Source organism: Corythoichthys intestinalis, chromosome 17 (assembly GCF_030265065.1).
Source record: "Corythoichthys intestinalis isolate RoL2023-P3 chromosome 17, ASM3026506v1, whole genome shotgun sequence".
Lineage (NCBI taxonomy): Eukaryota > Metazoa > Chordata > Actinopteri > Syngnathiformes > Syngnathidae > Corythoichthys > Corythoichthys intestinalis.
Window position 1 is genome coordinate 14,688,635 of NC_080411.1, and position 17,359 is coordinate 14,705,993.

A 17,359-nucleotide genomic window follows, 5' to 3' on the forward strand; every position below is an offset into this window, starting at 1 on the left:
CGAGCCTTGAGGATGACGATATTGCGCATGCGCATAACTTGTGCAAGGGGAAAATATACAAATAAACTCGACTGAATACAGTTATCCCTCGTTTTTCGCGGTTAATGGAGACCGGACCTTCCCCGCGAAAATGGAAAATCCGCGAAGTACAGGCGAAGCTTATTAAAAGAAAATGAAATTATTAATCTATCTATTTATTTTTTGGTGTGTTCAATGTATTCATTCAGATTTTACAGCATTGGCAAGAGATACATATAAGACATGTGGTTTTTTTTCCCTTTTCCCCCCAAAGTATAATTAAAAAAACAAAACAAAAATAAAACAAAAACCTTATATGTATATGAATATTTTAATAAATGGTTTTAAAGCACTGCAAATGTAATAATTATGGTATAAATGAGATATGTATAAAAGAAAACAATGATTTGTACATGAGTACAGTGAGTACACCCAGAGGCGTCGCGTCCCATTAGGCAAACCAGGCAATTGCCTAGGGCCCCCAGCCAGCAGGGGCCCCCAGAGGGCCAACAGATTTAGCACACACAGCTTTACTGAAAGCCTTGTGTCTGAGTTCCATGATGGGGCCCCTTCACTTGCTCTACCCCCCCCCCCCCCACGTGACTCAGAGTGAGAGTGAGCGGCGATTTGGCTTTTTTTGATTGGCGTTTATCCAAAATGAAGAGAAGTTATCCTTCTGGAAGTGACAAAAGAAAGAAAGAAAAAGCAGAAGAGGAGAAAAGGAAGCAAGACAGCAGTGAGTGTGTTATGTTACTGTAGTTTTATGTCCTAATGTAGTAGAAGCCGGGCACTTTGAGTGTCCTAAAAAGCGCTCTATGAGACCAAGGCGTTATTATACTTTTATTAAATATGCTATTGCTCCAACTGTCCCTCTTACTTGCACACGCTCGAAGGGCCCCATGTTGCTTGTTGCCTGGGGCCCCCGGAGACCCTTGCTATGCCTCTGAGTACACCCCTCGCATTTCTGCAGATATTTAAGTATATCTTTTCATGGGACAACACTGACAAAATGACATTTTGACACAATGTGTTGTCTGTGTGCAGCTTATATAATAGTTATTTTCCCCTCAAAATATAGTCATTAATATCTAAACCCCTGGCAACAAAAGTGAGTACACCCCTTACAAACTCCATCCCTAATTGTCCAAATTAAGTACTGCTTGTCATTTTCCCTCCAAAATGCTTAAATATCTGCAGAAATGCGAGGGGCGTACTCACTTTTGTGATACACTGTATATGGCGGAAAACACTCAGGTGAACTGAAGTTCTGCTCTGAGACCCCCAATTTGGCCAAATTTCAAAATGGTCCGATACTCATGTGTGATACAGTACATCATCGGAAACTTAAAATCTCAATTTTCTGGGGGAAGAAAAATTTTGAACAGGAGGGCATTTTGAAAAAAAAAATTTTTTTAAACAGCAAAACCCTAACTGGAGGTGAAAGCATGAGAGCATAATTAAAGACGCCATGATTTTAACAAGATATTATCGCGTACTTACCTCTTTTCAGTCCAAAAACTCCATCTAGCATGTATCACCGAGTGTCAAGACACAGCTGTGAATGGCCACAGCTGGATTTTTGGGGGATTTTATGGGTGAAACATGGTAATATAACAAGGGTGGCGATGCAGAAATTGCAGACCTCAAGGAGTGGTTGAGATTTTCTTTTTCATATTATTTACCCTTTAAATTTTTTTTTATCAATTTTTCTTTGTTTGAATCATTTATTTATCATCTAAAATATTGGGGAAAATGTGACTGTAAAAAAAAAGAAAATACAATTAAGCGATAGTTATGAGGTAGATATCCGCGACTTATTTACACATTTTTCATTGTGACGAAATTGTTTAAAAGTTTAAAATATGCGAGCGAAAAATTTATTTTCTTTTTTAAACTAAATATTAGACATCAATTAATGATTCTCCGCTAAAAATGACACATTTCGAATAATAAATATAATTACTTACCTTCTTTTTATGGCTGGGTTGAAACAAAAGCGGTTGCGTGACGTCTGTAAACGTGGGTCTCCAGGGTATAACGGACAATTTAAAAATAGTTCATTGATTGCTGGTTATGGTATTTGGTAAGATTTTGACAGTGACGCCATAAGACTGTCATTAGACAATCATAATTATGACATGACACTATCACGAGCATTAATGAATGCTTATAACAGATGTCATTTGGTGTTATCTGGCAAATTATCTCACTAAATGGATGTAAAAGATCCGAGCTGGACATAAATGGAGTTAGTAACGTAATTTGCCGAATGACACTTAATGACATCTGTCGTAAGCATTCAGTAATGCTCAAGGCAGTGTCATAATTATGACCTCGCTGTGAAAAAAGTGTTACCAAATACCATAACAAGCAATTAATGAAACAATGGGAACAGTAACTGAATACATAATTAGCACAGAACATGAATTTTGATTGTTATTTAAATCTGTAGCACATCAAAGCATGCTAGGAGGCATGTGCTGCCTATTAACCCAAATAAATCAACAATTACGCCGCGGGATTCAAAATGAAAAAAAAGTAGTAGCTTATAGTCTGAAAATTACAGTATTTCTTCATAAACTATATTAGCAGCTGTTCCTTGCAAGTTTTTTTTTTTCAAACAAAATGCAAACCCCATGTATGGTAACCAAAAAGGAGCACTAAAGATTGGAATTAATATGAAAAAAAACCTCAATTTATTTTCATCAAAAAAAAAAAAAGAACGTGTCCATTCAAAAATGAAGCCAAACAAGAAAGAGTGTCCGTAAGGTTAACAACGCTGGATCATCTCAGCAGGCAATTGTTGTCTGTCACCAGCTTCTCCAGCCTTTTTATCTTGCGCTTGTTCTTCGGCATAGTTTTGTCATACATGCCATTCTTTAACAGGTGCTCCTTGCTGTGGTGCACCTGAGCGCCGTGCTCCAGCTGGAAGGAACAAAGGGCCTTCAGTGGCTTCAGCAGCACCTGAGGTACAACATAGGCAGAACAAAAATCATTAGAATAAAATCAACTCCAACCAGTGATCTTTTTGGCAGCCCTTTAAAATTTCGTTTGAGTATTTTGGACAAAATACTTATTAATGGAGTTATCTAGTGCTGCAGCGATTAATCGATTTACTCGAGTAATTCGTTTCGAAAAAAGATTTGAATTAAAAATTTTGTGGCTTTGAGTATTCGGTTAATTAAAGTGGCGTTGTAATGGTTTGCTTTGAACGTGTTTGCATTTAGTTTTATTGATTTGGGGGGATACACTGCCTCCCTCTACTAGCAACAGTGAATATGACATAACTCATTTCACATGGCCGAATCCAGCTCCTTCCTGTTAAGACCAACATAAGCTAAGTTTTTGTTTGAGCTAATGTTTTTTTGTGCATTCGTAATTTAGTTTACAGGTATAGTTAGCCGTTTTTTTGTGGGAATATTCAAAATGGACAATTTGTTAAGAGCACTGTAAAAAAAAAAAAAAGTTAGAATTTTGTAACATTTAAGCTAACAGACTTTTGCTATGCACATTAGCCAATTGTTCTTTTGTTGTACTTAGATCCTCTTTTTTTTTTTTTATACCGTTTGAGGTTCAGCTCAGGAATTTAATTTTTTAACTTTCCTAATCCAATTACTCGATTATTCAAACTAAATAGTTCATCGATTAATCTACTACTAAAATAATAGATAGCTGCAGCCCTAGAGTTATCCGATCTTGACTTTTTAACCAACAACCGATATCGTCCAACTCCAAAAATCAGATACCGATATCAAATCGATATCGATATATGGTCGTGCACTTAACGTGTTTTCGCTAATTGTATTGTGATGCCCCACTGGATGCTTTAATAATGATAATGCTCACATAACAAATCCTAAGCATCATAGTTTGGAAACATCTTATGGTCAATAAGCATAACAGTCAACTGTAAAGCATTGTGAACATATGACAGAAAGCATGTCGCATTTTCATCTCGTCAGACGAAAATTAGCAATCGTTTCCCAATGTCACAGTCATCCCGGACATGTTTTTAGCTCGTCATCGACACGAAAAAAATTGTTTGTCAACAAAATGTGTTTGTTATCGTCATTACTGACGAAAACAACAATGCCTCAAGGCATTTCTATTCCTACACTGGAGGATGTCCCTTGAATGTAGGGCTGCAGCTATCTAATATTTTAGTAATCGAGTATTCGACTGAAAATTCTATCAAATAATCGAGTAATCGGATAAAACATTTTTTAGGTAAAGAGCAATTATAAATCTACATGAGAAAACAAGACATTTCACCTAATATTGAACCATTTTCAGACAATCAACATCTTTATTTTCGGTGTACAGTGGCGCAAATAAGTATTTAGTCAACCACTAATTGTGAGGACATAACAGAGAGGGCTGTAATTGTCAACATGGGTATACCTCAACCATGAGAGACAGAATGTGGGAAAAAAAAAACAGAAAATCACATTGTTTGATTTTTAAAGACTTTATTTGCAAATCATGGTGGAAAATAAGTATTTGGTCAATACCAAAAGTTCATTTCAATACTTTGTTATGTACCCTTTGTTGGTAATAACGGAGGCTAAACGTTTTCTGTAACTCTTCACAAGCTTTTCACACACTGTTGCTGGTATTTTGGCCCATTCCTCCATACAGATCTCCTATAGAGCAGTGATGTTTTGGGGCTGTCATTGGGCAACACGGACTTTCAACTCCCTCCTCACACCTTGGCATCAAAATGATAACAAGAACGGGGAGCAAAAATCCCAGAACCGCACGGGGGGAGCTAGTGAATGACCTACAGAGAGCTTGGACCACAGTGACAAAGGCTACTATCAGTAACACAATGCGCTGCCAGGGACTCAAATCCTGCACTGCCAGACGTGTCCCCCTGCTGAAGAAAGTACATGTCCAGGCCCGTCTTTGGTTCGCTAGAGAGCATTTGGATGATCCAGAAGAGGACTGGGAGAATGTGTTATGGTCAGATGAAGCCTAAATAGAACTTTTTGGTAGAAACACAGGTTCTCTTGTTTGGAGGAAAAAGAATACTGAATTGCACCATATCCACTGTGAAGCATGGGGGTGGAAACATCAGGCTTTGGGGCTGTTTTTCTGCAAAGGGACCAGGACGACTGATCTGTGTAAAGGAAAGAATGAATGGGGCCATGTATCGAGACATTTTGAGTGAAAATCTGCTTCCATCAGCAAGGGCATTGAAGATGAGACGTGGCTGGGTCTTTCAGCATGACAATGATCCCAAACACACAGCCAAGGCAACAAAGGAGTGGCTTTGTAAGAAGCATTTCAAGGTCCTGGAGTGGCCTAGCCAGTCTCCAGATCTCAACCCCATAGAAAATCTGTGGCGGGAGTTGAAAGTCCGTGTTGCCCAACAACAGCCCCAAAACATCACTGCAGTAGAGGAGATCTGCATGGAGGAATGGGTCAAAATACCAGCAACAGTGTGTGAAAAGGTTGTGAAGAGTTACAGAAAACGTTTGGCCTCCGTTATTGCCAACAAAGGGTACATAACAAAGTACTGAGATGAACGTTTGGTATTGACCGAATACTTATTTTCCACCATGATTTGCAAATAAATTCTTTAAAAATCAAACAATGTGATTCTCTGTTTTTTTCCCCACATTCTGTTTCTCATTGTTGAGGTTTACCCATGTTGACAATTACAGGCCTGTCTAATATTTTCAAGTGGGAGAACTTGCACAATTAGTGGTTGACTAAATACTTATTTGGCCCACTGTATATTTATAATTGCGCTTCACCTAAAAATATGTTTTATCCAATTACTCGATTAATCGATAGAATTTTCAGTCGATTACTAAAATATTCGATAGCTGCAGCCCTACATGTGATATCTATGAAACGCATCAGTCGCTACCTGCTCCCACCATAGCATCATACGGGCATAGTTTGTAGCAACGTTGGCACAGTTTGTAGCGGCTGTCGGCTGCAATCAGGTATTATTGAGTCTTCCTCTACAGACGTGGCGTCAGCACGTTGTCCCGCATTAAAAATAGTCCGGGCAAACGTGATGCTTAGAGCTGGCATAATTAAACGATTCCTCGAGGTGAATAAAATTACTCAGATCAATTTTTAAACTCGAGTATTCATTTCAGCTCGACTTGAATGTACCTCTTGGAAGATATCATTGCACTCCAGGATGGATAAGGTGACCGCAGCGCACTCCAGCGTGGACAGGCAGATGTTGGAGGGCTGTGTACGGATCACATACTGGCTCGATAGACTTCTGTTGAGCTGCACCTAAAAAACAAACTTGGATTAAAGACAAGGATGAAACTCATTCCAAACTCCCTAATTCATTGGTGTTCCCTCACCATTGATTCATTACCCAGGCTAATTGCCATTATATTTACTCTACTCACCTGCCTGGGGAGGTGTAGCATGCTGTTTTTGAGAAAAATGTTCTTGGCCTGGCTCCAGGTGCCGTCGATGATGATAATGTTATGCGTTATGGCGCTCTCTTCTGGCCGCTGTATTAACTCCTCCAGATTCTGGGAGTTGGGCCCCGGGTACAGGATTAAAGTTCGGCTGTCTTGACATACTTCTGCTAGTTCTGGGTTCCTGAAATATTTTGTAAAAATTAAAATAAGAAATTGAAACCATGTTTTCAAAAAAGACGTAACCAGGATGGGCATTTAATTCATTCATCATTTTATTACTCATTTTTTTAATGTGAAATAGACTGATGAAAAGGTTCAGTAGGTGTTGCTTACTTAGCCTCGTTAAAGCGCCTTCCGATAATGACGTTGCACTTTCCTGGTGGCAAACATGCGACGAGAAGAGGCACTGTGCGGAGAACTCTACTCTCCTGAAAGCGAGGCATACATGTAAGAATGGAAACTTGTACTTCTAGATCATAGGTGTCCAAACCTGTCCTCAAGGGCCGCTGTGGGTCCTGGTTTTTGTTCCTACCAATCGAGCACAGACAGTTTAACCAATGACGTTTGTGCTAAAACAAGCAGCACCTGATTGCATTCAACTGATTACACTTGTGAGACACCAGATTGGTGAAAAGATGTCTTGATTTGTAGGAATGAAATCCAGCACCCACTGCGGCCCTATATAGAATAGTTTGGACACCACTGCTCTAGATTACTTTGTTGCTTGTAAGCCTTAACTCACTCCCATTGACAGTTATAGATAAGGGTGTAACGGTACACAAAAATCTCGGTTCGGTACGTACTTCGGTTTTGAGTTGACGGTTCGGTTCATTTTCAGTACAATAAGAAAACAAAATGCAAAATATAAATGTGCTAGTAGTTTATTACACACCTTTGTGCTTTCAACAATAGGAACATTAGCCTATACAAAGCTAGAATTCTGCTCAAAAAGTAGCGGGTATTTAAAGATAATCCAACAACAATTTGCCTTTCAGACCCCGCGTATTGGTCAGCTTTCTTTCTGAAAGAAAGAAGAAGAAAAAAAGTCCTGCGCTAAAGAGAAAAGCAATCCCAATGACAAAGATTTTAACATGTATTTTACAAATGAAATGCTTCAATGAATCATTTTTTTTTCTTATGAACGGTTTTCAAAGGCTTTATTGGTGGATTTTCTCAAGTTAAAGCGCCACACAGAAATTAATAAATTTAATTGTGTAAGCAGGATCTGTGTATTATTCTTATTAATTAATTACAGGTGTTTTAGCACATTTCAATTTATTTTATTTAAATGGGCTATTTATTTTATTATGTGTTTATATTTTACAAATGTGATGTAGTATTCATTCATATTGTATATTTTATGTTGTATAACTTTAGTTTCTATGTGAATATTAGTTCCTACTTGTTTTGTTGTAGTAGGAGGGTTTTGTATTGAACACGGGGCCGTGTTGATTATTATTATAGCAGAGAACACAGCAGTAAATCAACAAAGACAAGTCAACTGTGCCCCGATCTACCACTCAAGAGATCTGATGGACTCAAAAAGTGGGTTACGATTGCATATTAGTTTGAAAATCGACCGGATCATCCGTATTTTTACACAAGTGACTTCCAGTCTGCCCGATCCTAGCTACCGGTAGTAGTATTGACGATGGAGGGTCGCGTCTCACATGAAATTATAAACTCTGCCGTTCTTTTCGCGTGCGTCGTGTTGAGCTGCTTCTGGGACGTGTCTAACACGCAGCCGACTGGTGTGCATTGGCTGATTGACTTTAACGCCCGCGTTCCACTGCGTTCTTGCGGCGGCCAAGTTGTCGCGCCGTTGACGTTTCTGGGTTATACTGTCCTACCGTGTTGGTCCTCATTATATTGGAGAAGACGGAGTAAATATAATCTACACAAAGAAACTGTAACCCGATCGTTTTACAGCCTCGAAAAGTAAGGGTTACATTACGTCAGAAACTCGCTCGGTACGCCTCCGTTTCGAACCGAGCACTACGTACCTAAACGGTTCAATACAAATACATGTACGGTTACACCCTTAGAAATTACATTCCAGTACAATACAGTTTCCTACTTTGATTTGAACATGTTGTCACGTAACTTTTTACCTTTTAACAAATGGAGAAGCACTGTTTAAGCAACTAACGCCTTCTTGTGTTGAAGCTGAGAAGTGCAACAGAATGTAGTGCGAACTAAACTTGTTTGTGCGCAGGTGTATGGGGGTAGATTTGTGTCTATTATTCAATTAAAAAAAGTCACTTCAATCAAAATATATATTTTCAATTAAAAAAAAAGTCACTTCAATAAGAACAAAAAAAGTTTGAATGCAAAAATAAATGTGCAACTCAAAAAAATACATTTTAAAACTTTTTCTTTGATTTGATTTTTTTTTTTGGATTGAAGTCATTTTTGTCTTCATTATTCAATCGAAAAAAAAAGTTGCTTTAAAAAAAATATATTTTCAAAAGAAAAATCACTTCAACCGAAAATAAAACAATTTCAATCATAGAAAAAAGTTTTTGAATGCAAAAAAATATTTGAGACTCAGAAATTTGAATTTGAACACTTAATTTTTGATTAAAAGTGTTTTCTTTGATTGAAGATATCCTTTTTGTGTTTGGGCCATATTTTGGGTTAGACATTTGTGTCGAAATCATTAGTCTTTCTGTGATGAATATATTTCAGTACATTATAAAATAAATATTTTTCCTACAACTTCAAGCAACTACTAGTTGAATTTTGGCCATAACAGATCCGCCTTTGTCAAAACAAAGAAGGTAAAAGACTCACCTCTGCGGGGTGTTGTACGATGTAGAGACATGTGGAAACGTCCAAGGGTTGTGTGGGTAGAAAGGGACACAGACACACCTTCTGAGGACGACTGCATGATGATGGGAGGAGGAAAATTCATTTTACCATCCACCTTTTCTTCTTTAGTCTAACTACTGGAGAAACACACGATTGAATGGCGAGTATTAAACAGGCCAAAAGGGGAGCATTCCTTTGCCACATTGACAGTTCCATTCGCTTAGCATTAGCTTAGCTTCAGTCGGGGCGATAATTCTGCTCACCGGCACCGTAAACACGTCGGTCTTCGCTCACTAGTTTCCACCGGCAGCGACGCCAGGTCACCGAATGCGTCGTCAAAGCAGTCGTCGTCGCTCCAAGTGTCCGGAGAGTCGTCGTCTTTCTCGGGGGAGCGCGGCGTGCTGGAGGAGACATGCTCCATTGCGAGGAGTAGAGCTAGCTTTGAGCTACAAGGCTAGAAATACACGGAGCTATAGCTAGCTACTCGGCAGACAGACGGACGGCTGAACAGTTTTATTTATCAACTCTGCTCTAATTTAATGTATTACATAAATTATCTTGCTATTATGTATCTAATAAGCTTCAGGACGGAAATGTTTACATTACTAAAATAATAATAATCAGAGGCGGGGCTATAGGACAAACAAGTCAGGCAGTTGTTTGGGGCCCCGGCTAATAAACATTAGGGCTGCAGCTATTAATTATTTAACTAATCGAATAATCTATCGATTAGTTTTTTTTTTTTAATGTATTTATTTTTTCCACAATATTTTTATTAACTCATTTGCTCCCAAAAAGGTAAAAATACGTTCTATTTTTAATTGTTTCAGTGTCCCCAAAACGTATTTAAACATCTTTTACGTTTTTTTTTTTTTTTACAAGAGGCATCTCTAGGTTCTGTTGCACCTAAACAAGCACAATGCTCAAAACTCATTTTAAAGCAGGGGTCCCCAAACTACGGCCCGGCCCGCAGCCACATTTGGTCCGGCCCCCTGAAGGGGGAAAAAGAAAAAAAATATATTTTTTTTCTTTCGCTTTTTTTTTTTTTCCAATAGTGTTATTTATTTCCTGGCTTTTTTCTGTGAAGAACCCAGAGAGGGTTATTTGGTTATTATCTATTTAATTAATAGTGTTATATTATATTCTATTCTATTCTATTCTATTCTATTCTATTCTATTCTATTCTATTCTATTCAGGGGTGCACATAATTTTTTTGCCCAGGTTCTCAGAGGAGGACCTGGAGATGTGACTTTGTCCTCATTGAGCTTGAGAGCCGACCCGCCTGATGCGATAAATTTAATTATTAATTAATTAACTTTAATTAATTATATTAACAATTAATGCTTGATTAACATCAACTGGCACAACAAAATTGCCATTACTTTGAAGTGAAATGTAAAGAAATAAAAAGCACCAATTCAAAATAAAGGGCATTATGCGGCTCCCACATTAACTCCAAGCCTTTTTAAAAGTGGGATGTCCTCCTCATAAGACCTCATTGAATGTGCATGTTCAGCTTTGTAAAATGCGAGCAAAAACACGTTTGTCAGTGCATGTCGCTGTTCATTACCTTTATTCCGCCCTATTCCGCCACTTGTCCATAGGGCGAGTGGGGTCCTGTTTGACATCGATAGTTTGCTTAATTGCCACATGCTCTGTTTTTTTCGTGCTTTTCAAAGTTTGGATGGCTGAAATTCTTTGACCCTACATAAAATGCGCTGCTCTTATCGGCGACATTGGGATTCTCACGGCACATTTTGTACCGCATTTCCGTGCGAGCATCATTTACTTCTAGCCACGGTACCTCCTGTAGCCACATTTCAGCAAAAGTCCTTTTTTTCGGTAGCTCCGGTGACGTCTCTGTCGTCTGTCTGTCTTTTGACGGGGGTGGGGGAACATGGAAGTAATTACTCGGTGTGGCCTGCCTCTTCGACATTTTGAGAAGTTATTTTCTCGTGTCCGCCGCAAATACAGTGGTCAGCCATCGGTACGCAAAAGCGTATGGAAGCCGTTGAGGGCCAGCGCGTTTGTCTACGTCAGTGCTTCTCAATTATTTTCTGTTACGCCCCCCCAAGGAAGACGTAAATGTTTCGCGCCCCCCCAACTCTCTGCCGCCACTGTAAATAGTATCATTGGTCTATAATATTACTGTTATAAGTACGCCTCAGCCTAACATTGTGTCCTTTTTTTTCTATTAAAGAAAAAAGTTACATAGATCAACTTATAATAAAGTATAACTTTATTAACATTGTGTTGCTTGTAACAGAAAAGACTTAACGCGCATCAATTTGCCTGAAGTAAAAAAAAAAAAGTCACATCCAAACTGTAAAAATATACTCAAGGTACATTTTTGACCATTTGATACTGAAAAATAAAATGTAATAAAATCAGTAAATAATAAAAAATTCAAAATGATTAGAAACATTTACTCTTCAGGACAACATGCCAAAAAATTTGACCGAAAAAAAAAAAAAAACTGAATAGAAGGGGGGAAAAAGTGTCTTTGGACAGAAGGAAAGTTTTTATTTTCGCTGATTCACCACAGTGCTCACTGGTTTACTGATATAACACTGACAAAGCGGGACGATTGTGACAATTGGCAATATTCGGCACGTTTTCGCTGAAAAACAAGCGGCTTATCAATGAGATTGAGGTCTAATCTCTTTAAGTGGCGTCTTAACTGATTTGGCTTCTCCGCTATAATCATTTTTAGACTCAGTAAACAGTGGTCTTTCCTCATTTCCCACTATATTAAAAGTCAAAAGGCAAACGGCCCGAAAAAAGTGCATTCACGGCGGCCGAGGGAGAACCGTAGGTGAGGGCGGTGGTTGTGACAATCCCAAGCCGAAAACGGCACTTCTCGGCCGGACACGTGAGAACCGGAGAAGACAGTGAGTCGCTGCGTGAGTCCAGCTCTGCATGAGTCTCTCCCGTGTGCTCTTGCTTACTTCAAAAATACTGCACGCACTTTGAAAATGAGAGCGCCACTGCCACCCACGGAGTGGATGTGCAAGTACACTTTATTCTAGTACGGCAAAAAAAAAACAAAAAAAAAGCATGTTCCCCGAGGTCACTCGCGCCACCCCTGGCATCGCTCTGCGCCCCCCTGGGGGGGCGCGCCCCACCATTTGAGAAGTACTGGTCTACGTCCAGTACGCATGCGCGCATGCGGACCACTTATGTGCACCCCTGATTATATTATATTATTTTTATTTTATTTACTTTTGTTCCGTGAAGAATCCAGAAAGTGTTATTTGATTGTGGCTTTCTGAAAAACAATACATTTTTACATTTAGGCACTCGTGCAATCGTCACACTTTTTCTGTTACAAACTGACCCCGGTCCCTCATCAGAGAAGGGAAGGGTTATGTGGACCTCACAGGAAAAAGTTTGGGGACCCCTGTTTTAAAGCAATAAAACTAGCCACTGGAGGGCAGTAGCGCATTTTGCAAGAACTGTTCTTGGGCCAAGAAAGGAAATGAGGAATAATAGTCAGGAAACGGAAGTTGGAGGGATCTTGTGAAGACGCGGGAGAATTTGAGAAAAATGTGGAGAACGATCGGAAAAAAGGTAAACAACTCTGGAGGAGTGTTTTGAAAAGAAAACGAAACCATCTTCAAAGAAGGATTCAAAAAAAACCTTTCTTGATGAGACAGACGGTGACGGCCATAACAGCGTCAGGTTCCACACGCGTTCTGCGGAGCTCACGTTGCGTTACTCCTGAGCCTGAGGTTGAAACCAACGATGAAGATGATGAAAAAAGTGAAACCGATCTTGATCCGGACTCATCAGATTACTGGGAGCCACCTCATTCAACCTGGAGCAGCCGAGAGCCTTCCCCGTTGTTATATGCGCAAATAGTTCAACAGTTCAATAGTTTAGACGTGTGTAAATAAATTGTTACTTTGTGATCAAAAGCTATATTTGTCTTGTTGTTTATGTTATTTTGTAGAACGAAAACATTATTCCGATGTTTGGGGTGTCACAAAAGCGAAAAATAGCATTGTTAAAGTCAAAGTTATGTTTGAAATGCATGCTTTTACAAAAAGCTCAATTTCTCTGTTTTTTCATCAGAAATTGGAAAATTGCTCAAACTAAGCTATTTTCTAATGCTGATTTCTAAAGAATGGAAAAAGATATGAACGAACTTTTTTTCTGCTGAAAGAAGAGTGTCTAATCTTTCTTTTGGTGGTTCCATGTTTTTATAGCAATAGAACAGAATTTTCTGTCTGCCTTGCAAAATCAGTCAAAATCCAGTAAAACGGCCGGGAGCGAAGGGCCTTGCTCTGGTGAAAATGGCTGGGAGTGAATGAGTTAATTATCGAATGGTCGAGTAATCGGATGACAAACATTTTATACGTTGCAGATTTTACGTTACATTTTGTCCAGATAACAGACCGACATTGAATAAACGTTGATTTTCTATCAAAATCATCAGTATGGTTGACAGAAATTTTCGACGTCAAGTGACGTTGAAACAACATTCTATGGTATGTCAGGTGATGGTTGGGTTAACATTGTTTTATAGTTGATGAACTAATGTTGACAAATAGTTGATATATGATTGACCGGGTAACATGATTGAAAAGTCATTGAATTATGGATGAGCGGGCGTGTTGGTCAAAAACATAACATTGATTCAGTGTTGTTCCAATATTATTAATAATCAAAATGACGTTTAGGTTTTGTAAGGTTCAACGTTGAAACAACATTAATTGAGGGTGCAAAAGTGACGTTGATTCAATGATATAAGATCGACAGCGGAATGTTGATCCAACATCTTTTAAACGTCTGTCTGCTATCTGGGTCATTGCTTGCTAAGATTGCACTTTCAAAAGAGCATTAAATGTGACTATAAAACAAAATACGTGTTTCTTCAAACGATGCAGAATTGCGTTTTCATTTCACAAGAGCAAAAGTGCATTTAAAAATGAATTAAAACACCCGAGCTTAGCCCCAGACAGTATAAAAATAAATAAAGATCTAAGTACAACAAAAGAACAATTGGCTAACTTGCATAGCAAAAGTCTGCTAGCTTAAATGCTATAAAATGCTAATTTTTTTTTTGGTGTTTTTTTTACAAAGCTCTTAACAAATCGTTCAAACATATATTCCCACAAAAAACTGCTAAATATACTACGCAACTAAATAATGAATGCATGAAAAAATACGTTAAAACTTACAACCTTATGTTGGCCTTGACAGGGAGCAGCTGGATTCAGCTGTTAGACACGTTATGTCATATTCACTGATGCCTCTAGGAGCAGTGTAGCCACCCAAATACTAAATACAACACTTTCAAAACAAACCATTACAATGCAACTCTAATTAAATGAATCCTCGAAGTAGCAAAATTTGATTAAAAGATTACTTGAGTTAATCAATTAATCGTTGCAGCACTAATAAACATTGTTACATGTTTATACAGGTAGTCTACGGGTTACAACATACCTGATTTATGTGATTTCGACCTTACGACGCTGGAGTCTTGTCCGCCATTTTGTCGCCAGTCGTTTTTTTTCCCCCTTAATCAGTACTTTATTGTACCTCACAGCATCTTGTTTTTAACTTTTTTTTCATTAATATGACTGTTCTGCCCTTTGGCGACATGTGTATTTGATCATAATGTTGACTTTTGTTTTGTAATGCATGCTTATATTTTGGCGCAGGAAGCGTAGAGCAGGTAGTACTTCCGCATGCGGGTAAGAGCGCATTTGCTCCCACGAAGAAGTCGCACAGCCGAGTGAGAGAGAGAGAAGGGAAAGATTACAGCTGAGCTCGCTGTCTAGCTAGGTCTTAGTGTCAACGTCTAAGCGAGGGGAGTACAATGACGTACATTACAATATATGTTTTTGGATAGTTATTTTGAGATTTAGGGGTACTTAAAAGATTAATTCCGACTCACGCTGAAATTTAGGTTACGTCACCAGCATAAGAACGGAACTCGTTCGTAACCCGGCGACTACCTGTATTATTCATTTATGTGCGCAGAAGCCAAATTCTTGCAGCATGTGTGCGTTGGGGTGACCCTTGCAACTAGAGTTGTCCGCTATCGGCCGATAAAAGCATTTAAAAAATATATCGGATAACATCGGCATCGGTTTTTCATTTTCGGTTTTGGCCTACTATGAATATGGCGTTGCCTTATTGGCACTTTGCACCAGCACTTAATCCAAAAAACTGATGTTTGCACTATTTTGATTTCAACAATAAATGTAGTGGTGCAATATATGCACTTTCCATAACTTTAGTTGTTTAGTTGTTTTCTTATTTTTCACAGAATTTTATTTGGAAAACCTTGAAGTTGTTACATTTATCATTATTAGAACATTCAGTGGGGCATCACAATACAATTAGCCATAATGTTACAGCCATGACTGCAAATATTAGTATCGGGATATCAGTTAAAAAGTCATTATCGGACAACTGTAATAGCAACACAAATGATGTTAATTAGTATTTCTTGGACAAGTTTGTCAAAATTTTAAAAAAATAGTAGCTATTTGGGGTTGTGTGTGAAATCCAGTTAGCATACAGTAGGTGTAATAATCCAAGCTAGGCACCATATCACCCACGCCCCCATAACATTATTTAACATCTCCCAAACAGGAGGATACTGAGGGCTTCAGTCCCACCACTCACAATTCAAAGATCCGAACAGGTAAATTTTGTCCAGTAGGATTTGTAGTCTTACTCAAGTACTGGGGTCGAGTACACTGTCCATCACACCGTATATATAGTTATCGCACACATTGAGACGATAAATTAAGTTTATGTTCGTGATATTATATATTATTTGAGGTATTTGAAGATTTCTTTCACGTAGGGTATGTCCTCTGTAGATCTGCTTCAGGTGGAAATATCTACCAGTACTCCCCTGTTGATGTTCCTTGTGGCGGGACATGCTGTATCACCACAAGGAACATCTGATAACGGATTAACCTGCGACTGAGAAGACACTCAGCACTCACGTGGCGCTGAGGTGGCAAAATCCTCAACTCTTGTTTCCCTGACAACAGTAATGCCAGAAACTCTCCTGCTAATCCACAACAGACAATAACCCTAAACAACGCCCAAACACACCCTTCTTCCGGACCACAGCCCGGCTCACCAGAGCCTTCAAAAGACTGAATTCTTTAGCTAGCGCTGTCTTTTCTCGGGAACATTTTTGTATACTTGTTTGTTGACCCTGGAGCCAGCTTTCTTCCTCGTCTGGGTCTCTTTGCTGTTTTGCCTTTCTGTATTATTGCTGTCGACTTCTGTTTGGAATCCCTTTTCCAACTTTTAAAATGGAGTCAGTACAAGGGGTTAACACTAAGGTGAACGCTGAATGAGTTTGGCCTTTTGGCCAGGTTGTCGGAGTTCTGCCAGGCCGGGTCGTTGGAATTGCGCCAGTGCTGTTCCGCAGCCTGGCTGAAGTGTCAAATTCTTACAATCTCAAGTTGATATACTTTTTGAAGGATAATCACTGCGACGGGATTGGACTGATACATAAATCAGTGCTGAAATACTGCGCAAACCTGTTGGAATTACTGTAATGTATATGTTTGTTTCTTGTTTTGAATACTACAAGGGTGTCCAAACTGGTCCTCAAGGGCCGCTGTGGGTCCTGTTTGTTCCTACCGATCAAGCACAGACTGTTTAACCTCCTAAAACAAGCAGCACTTGACTACAATCAACTGATTACACTTGTACGACACCAGATTGGTGCAAAAGTGTCGTCCTATTCTGTTGGAAAGAAATCCTGCACCCACTGTGGTCCGATGTGGAATAGTTTGGGGACCCCTGGAATACTATGTCCAGGTGTGTGGTTATGTTCAAATGCGCAGGTGTTCTGACGAATTGCATAATTTTTTTACGCATAACCATGACCTTGCACCCTGGGAACTGTAACCGGAGTAAGGATTTGTTGAATAATGGTAACAAAAGACATTCACTGAGCTCAAGAAATTATTTTTCTGTTCCAAAAATCCCACGATGGAGGGATCTAGATCTTAGCTCGTCATGCTAACTAGTCTGACGAGCTAATATTTAGCTGCCGCATCATGCAAATTCACTACAGGGTGGGTACGGAACATGATGTTTCCAAACAAAAATAGAGGTTGACTGTGTATGATTTGCAGTTTTAATG

The 17,359-nt window shown here is 39.0% G+C and overlaps 1 protein-coding gene across 1 annotated transcript; it reads right to left on the reverse strand.

The window, feature by feature from the left end:
* Nucleotides 1-2,719: 2,719 nt before the first annotated feature.
* Nucleotides 2,720-9,884, reverse strand: dtwd2 (DTW domain containing 2). The gene is made up of 6 exons (XM_057819341.1): nucleotides 9,491-9,884; nucleotides 9,210-9,300; nucleotides 6,750-6,844; nucleotides 6,399-6,597; nucleotides 6,148-6,276; nucleotides 2,720-2,982 (listed from the first exon to the last, which is right to left on the reverse strand). The coding sequence occupies exons 1-6, from the start codon at nucleotides 9,646-9,648 to the stop codon at nucleotides 2,803-2,805; spliced, it is 852 nt and encodes a 283-aa protein (XP_057675324.1). The 5' UTR covers nucleotides 9,649-9,884; the 3' UTR covers nucleotides 2,720-2,802.
* Between the last annotated feature and the right edge of the window lie 7,475 nt (nucleotides 9,885-17,359).

Excerpts from the sequence above, each read along its gene's own strand:
- dtwd2 (XM_057819341.1), bottom strand. The coding sequence starts at position 9,648 with ATGGAGCATGTCTCCTCCAGCACGCCGCGCTCCCCCGAGAAAGACGAC. Across the intron at positions 6,845-9,209 it reads TCGTACAACACCCCGCAGAG|GAGAGTAGAGTTCTCCGCAC; the intron begins GTGAGTCTTTTA and ends CCTCGCTTTCAG. Across the intron at positions 6,598-6,749 it reads AGGCGCTTTAACGAGGCTAA|GAACCCAGAACTAGCAGAAG; the intron begins GTAAGCAACACC and ends AAAATATTTCAG.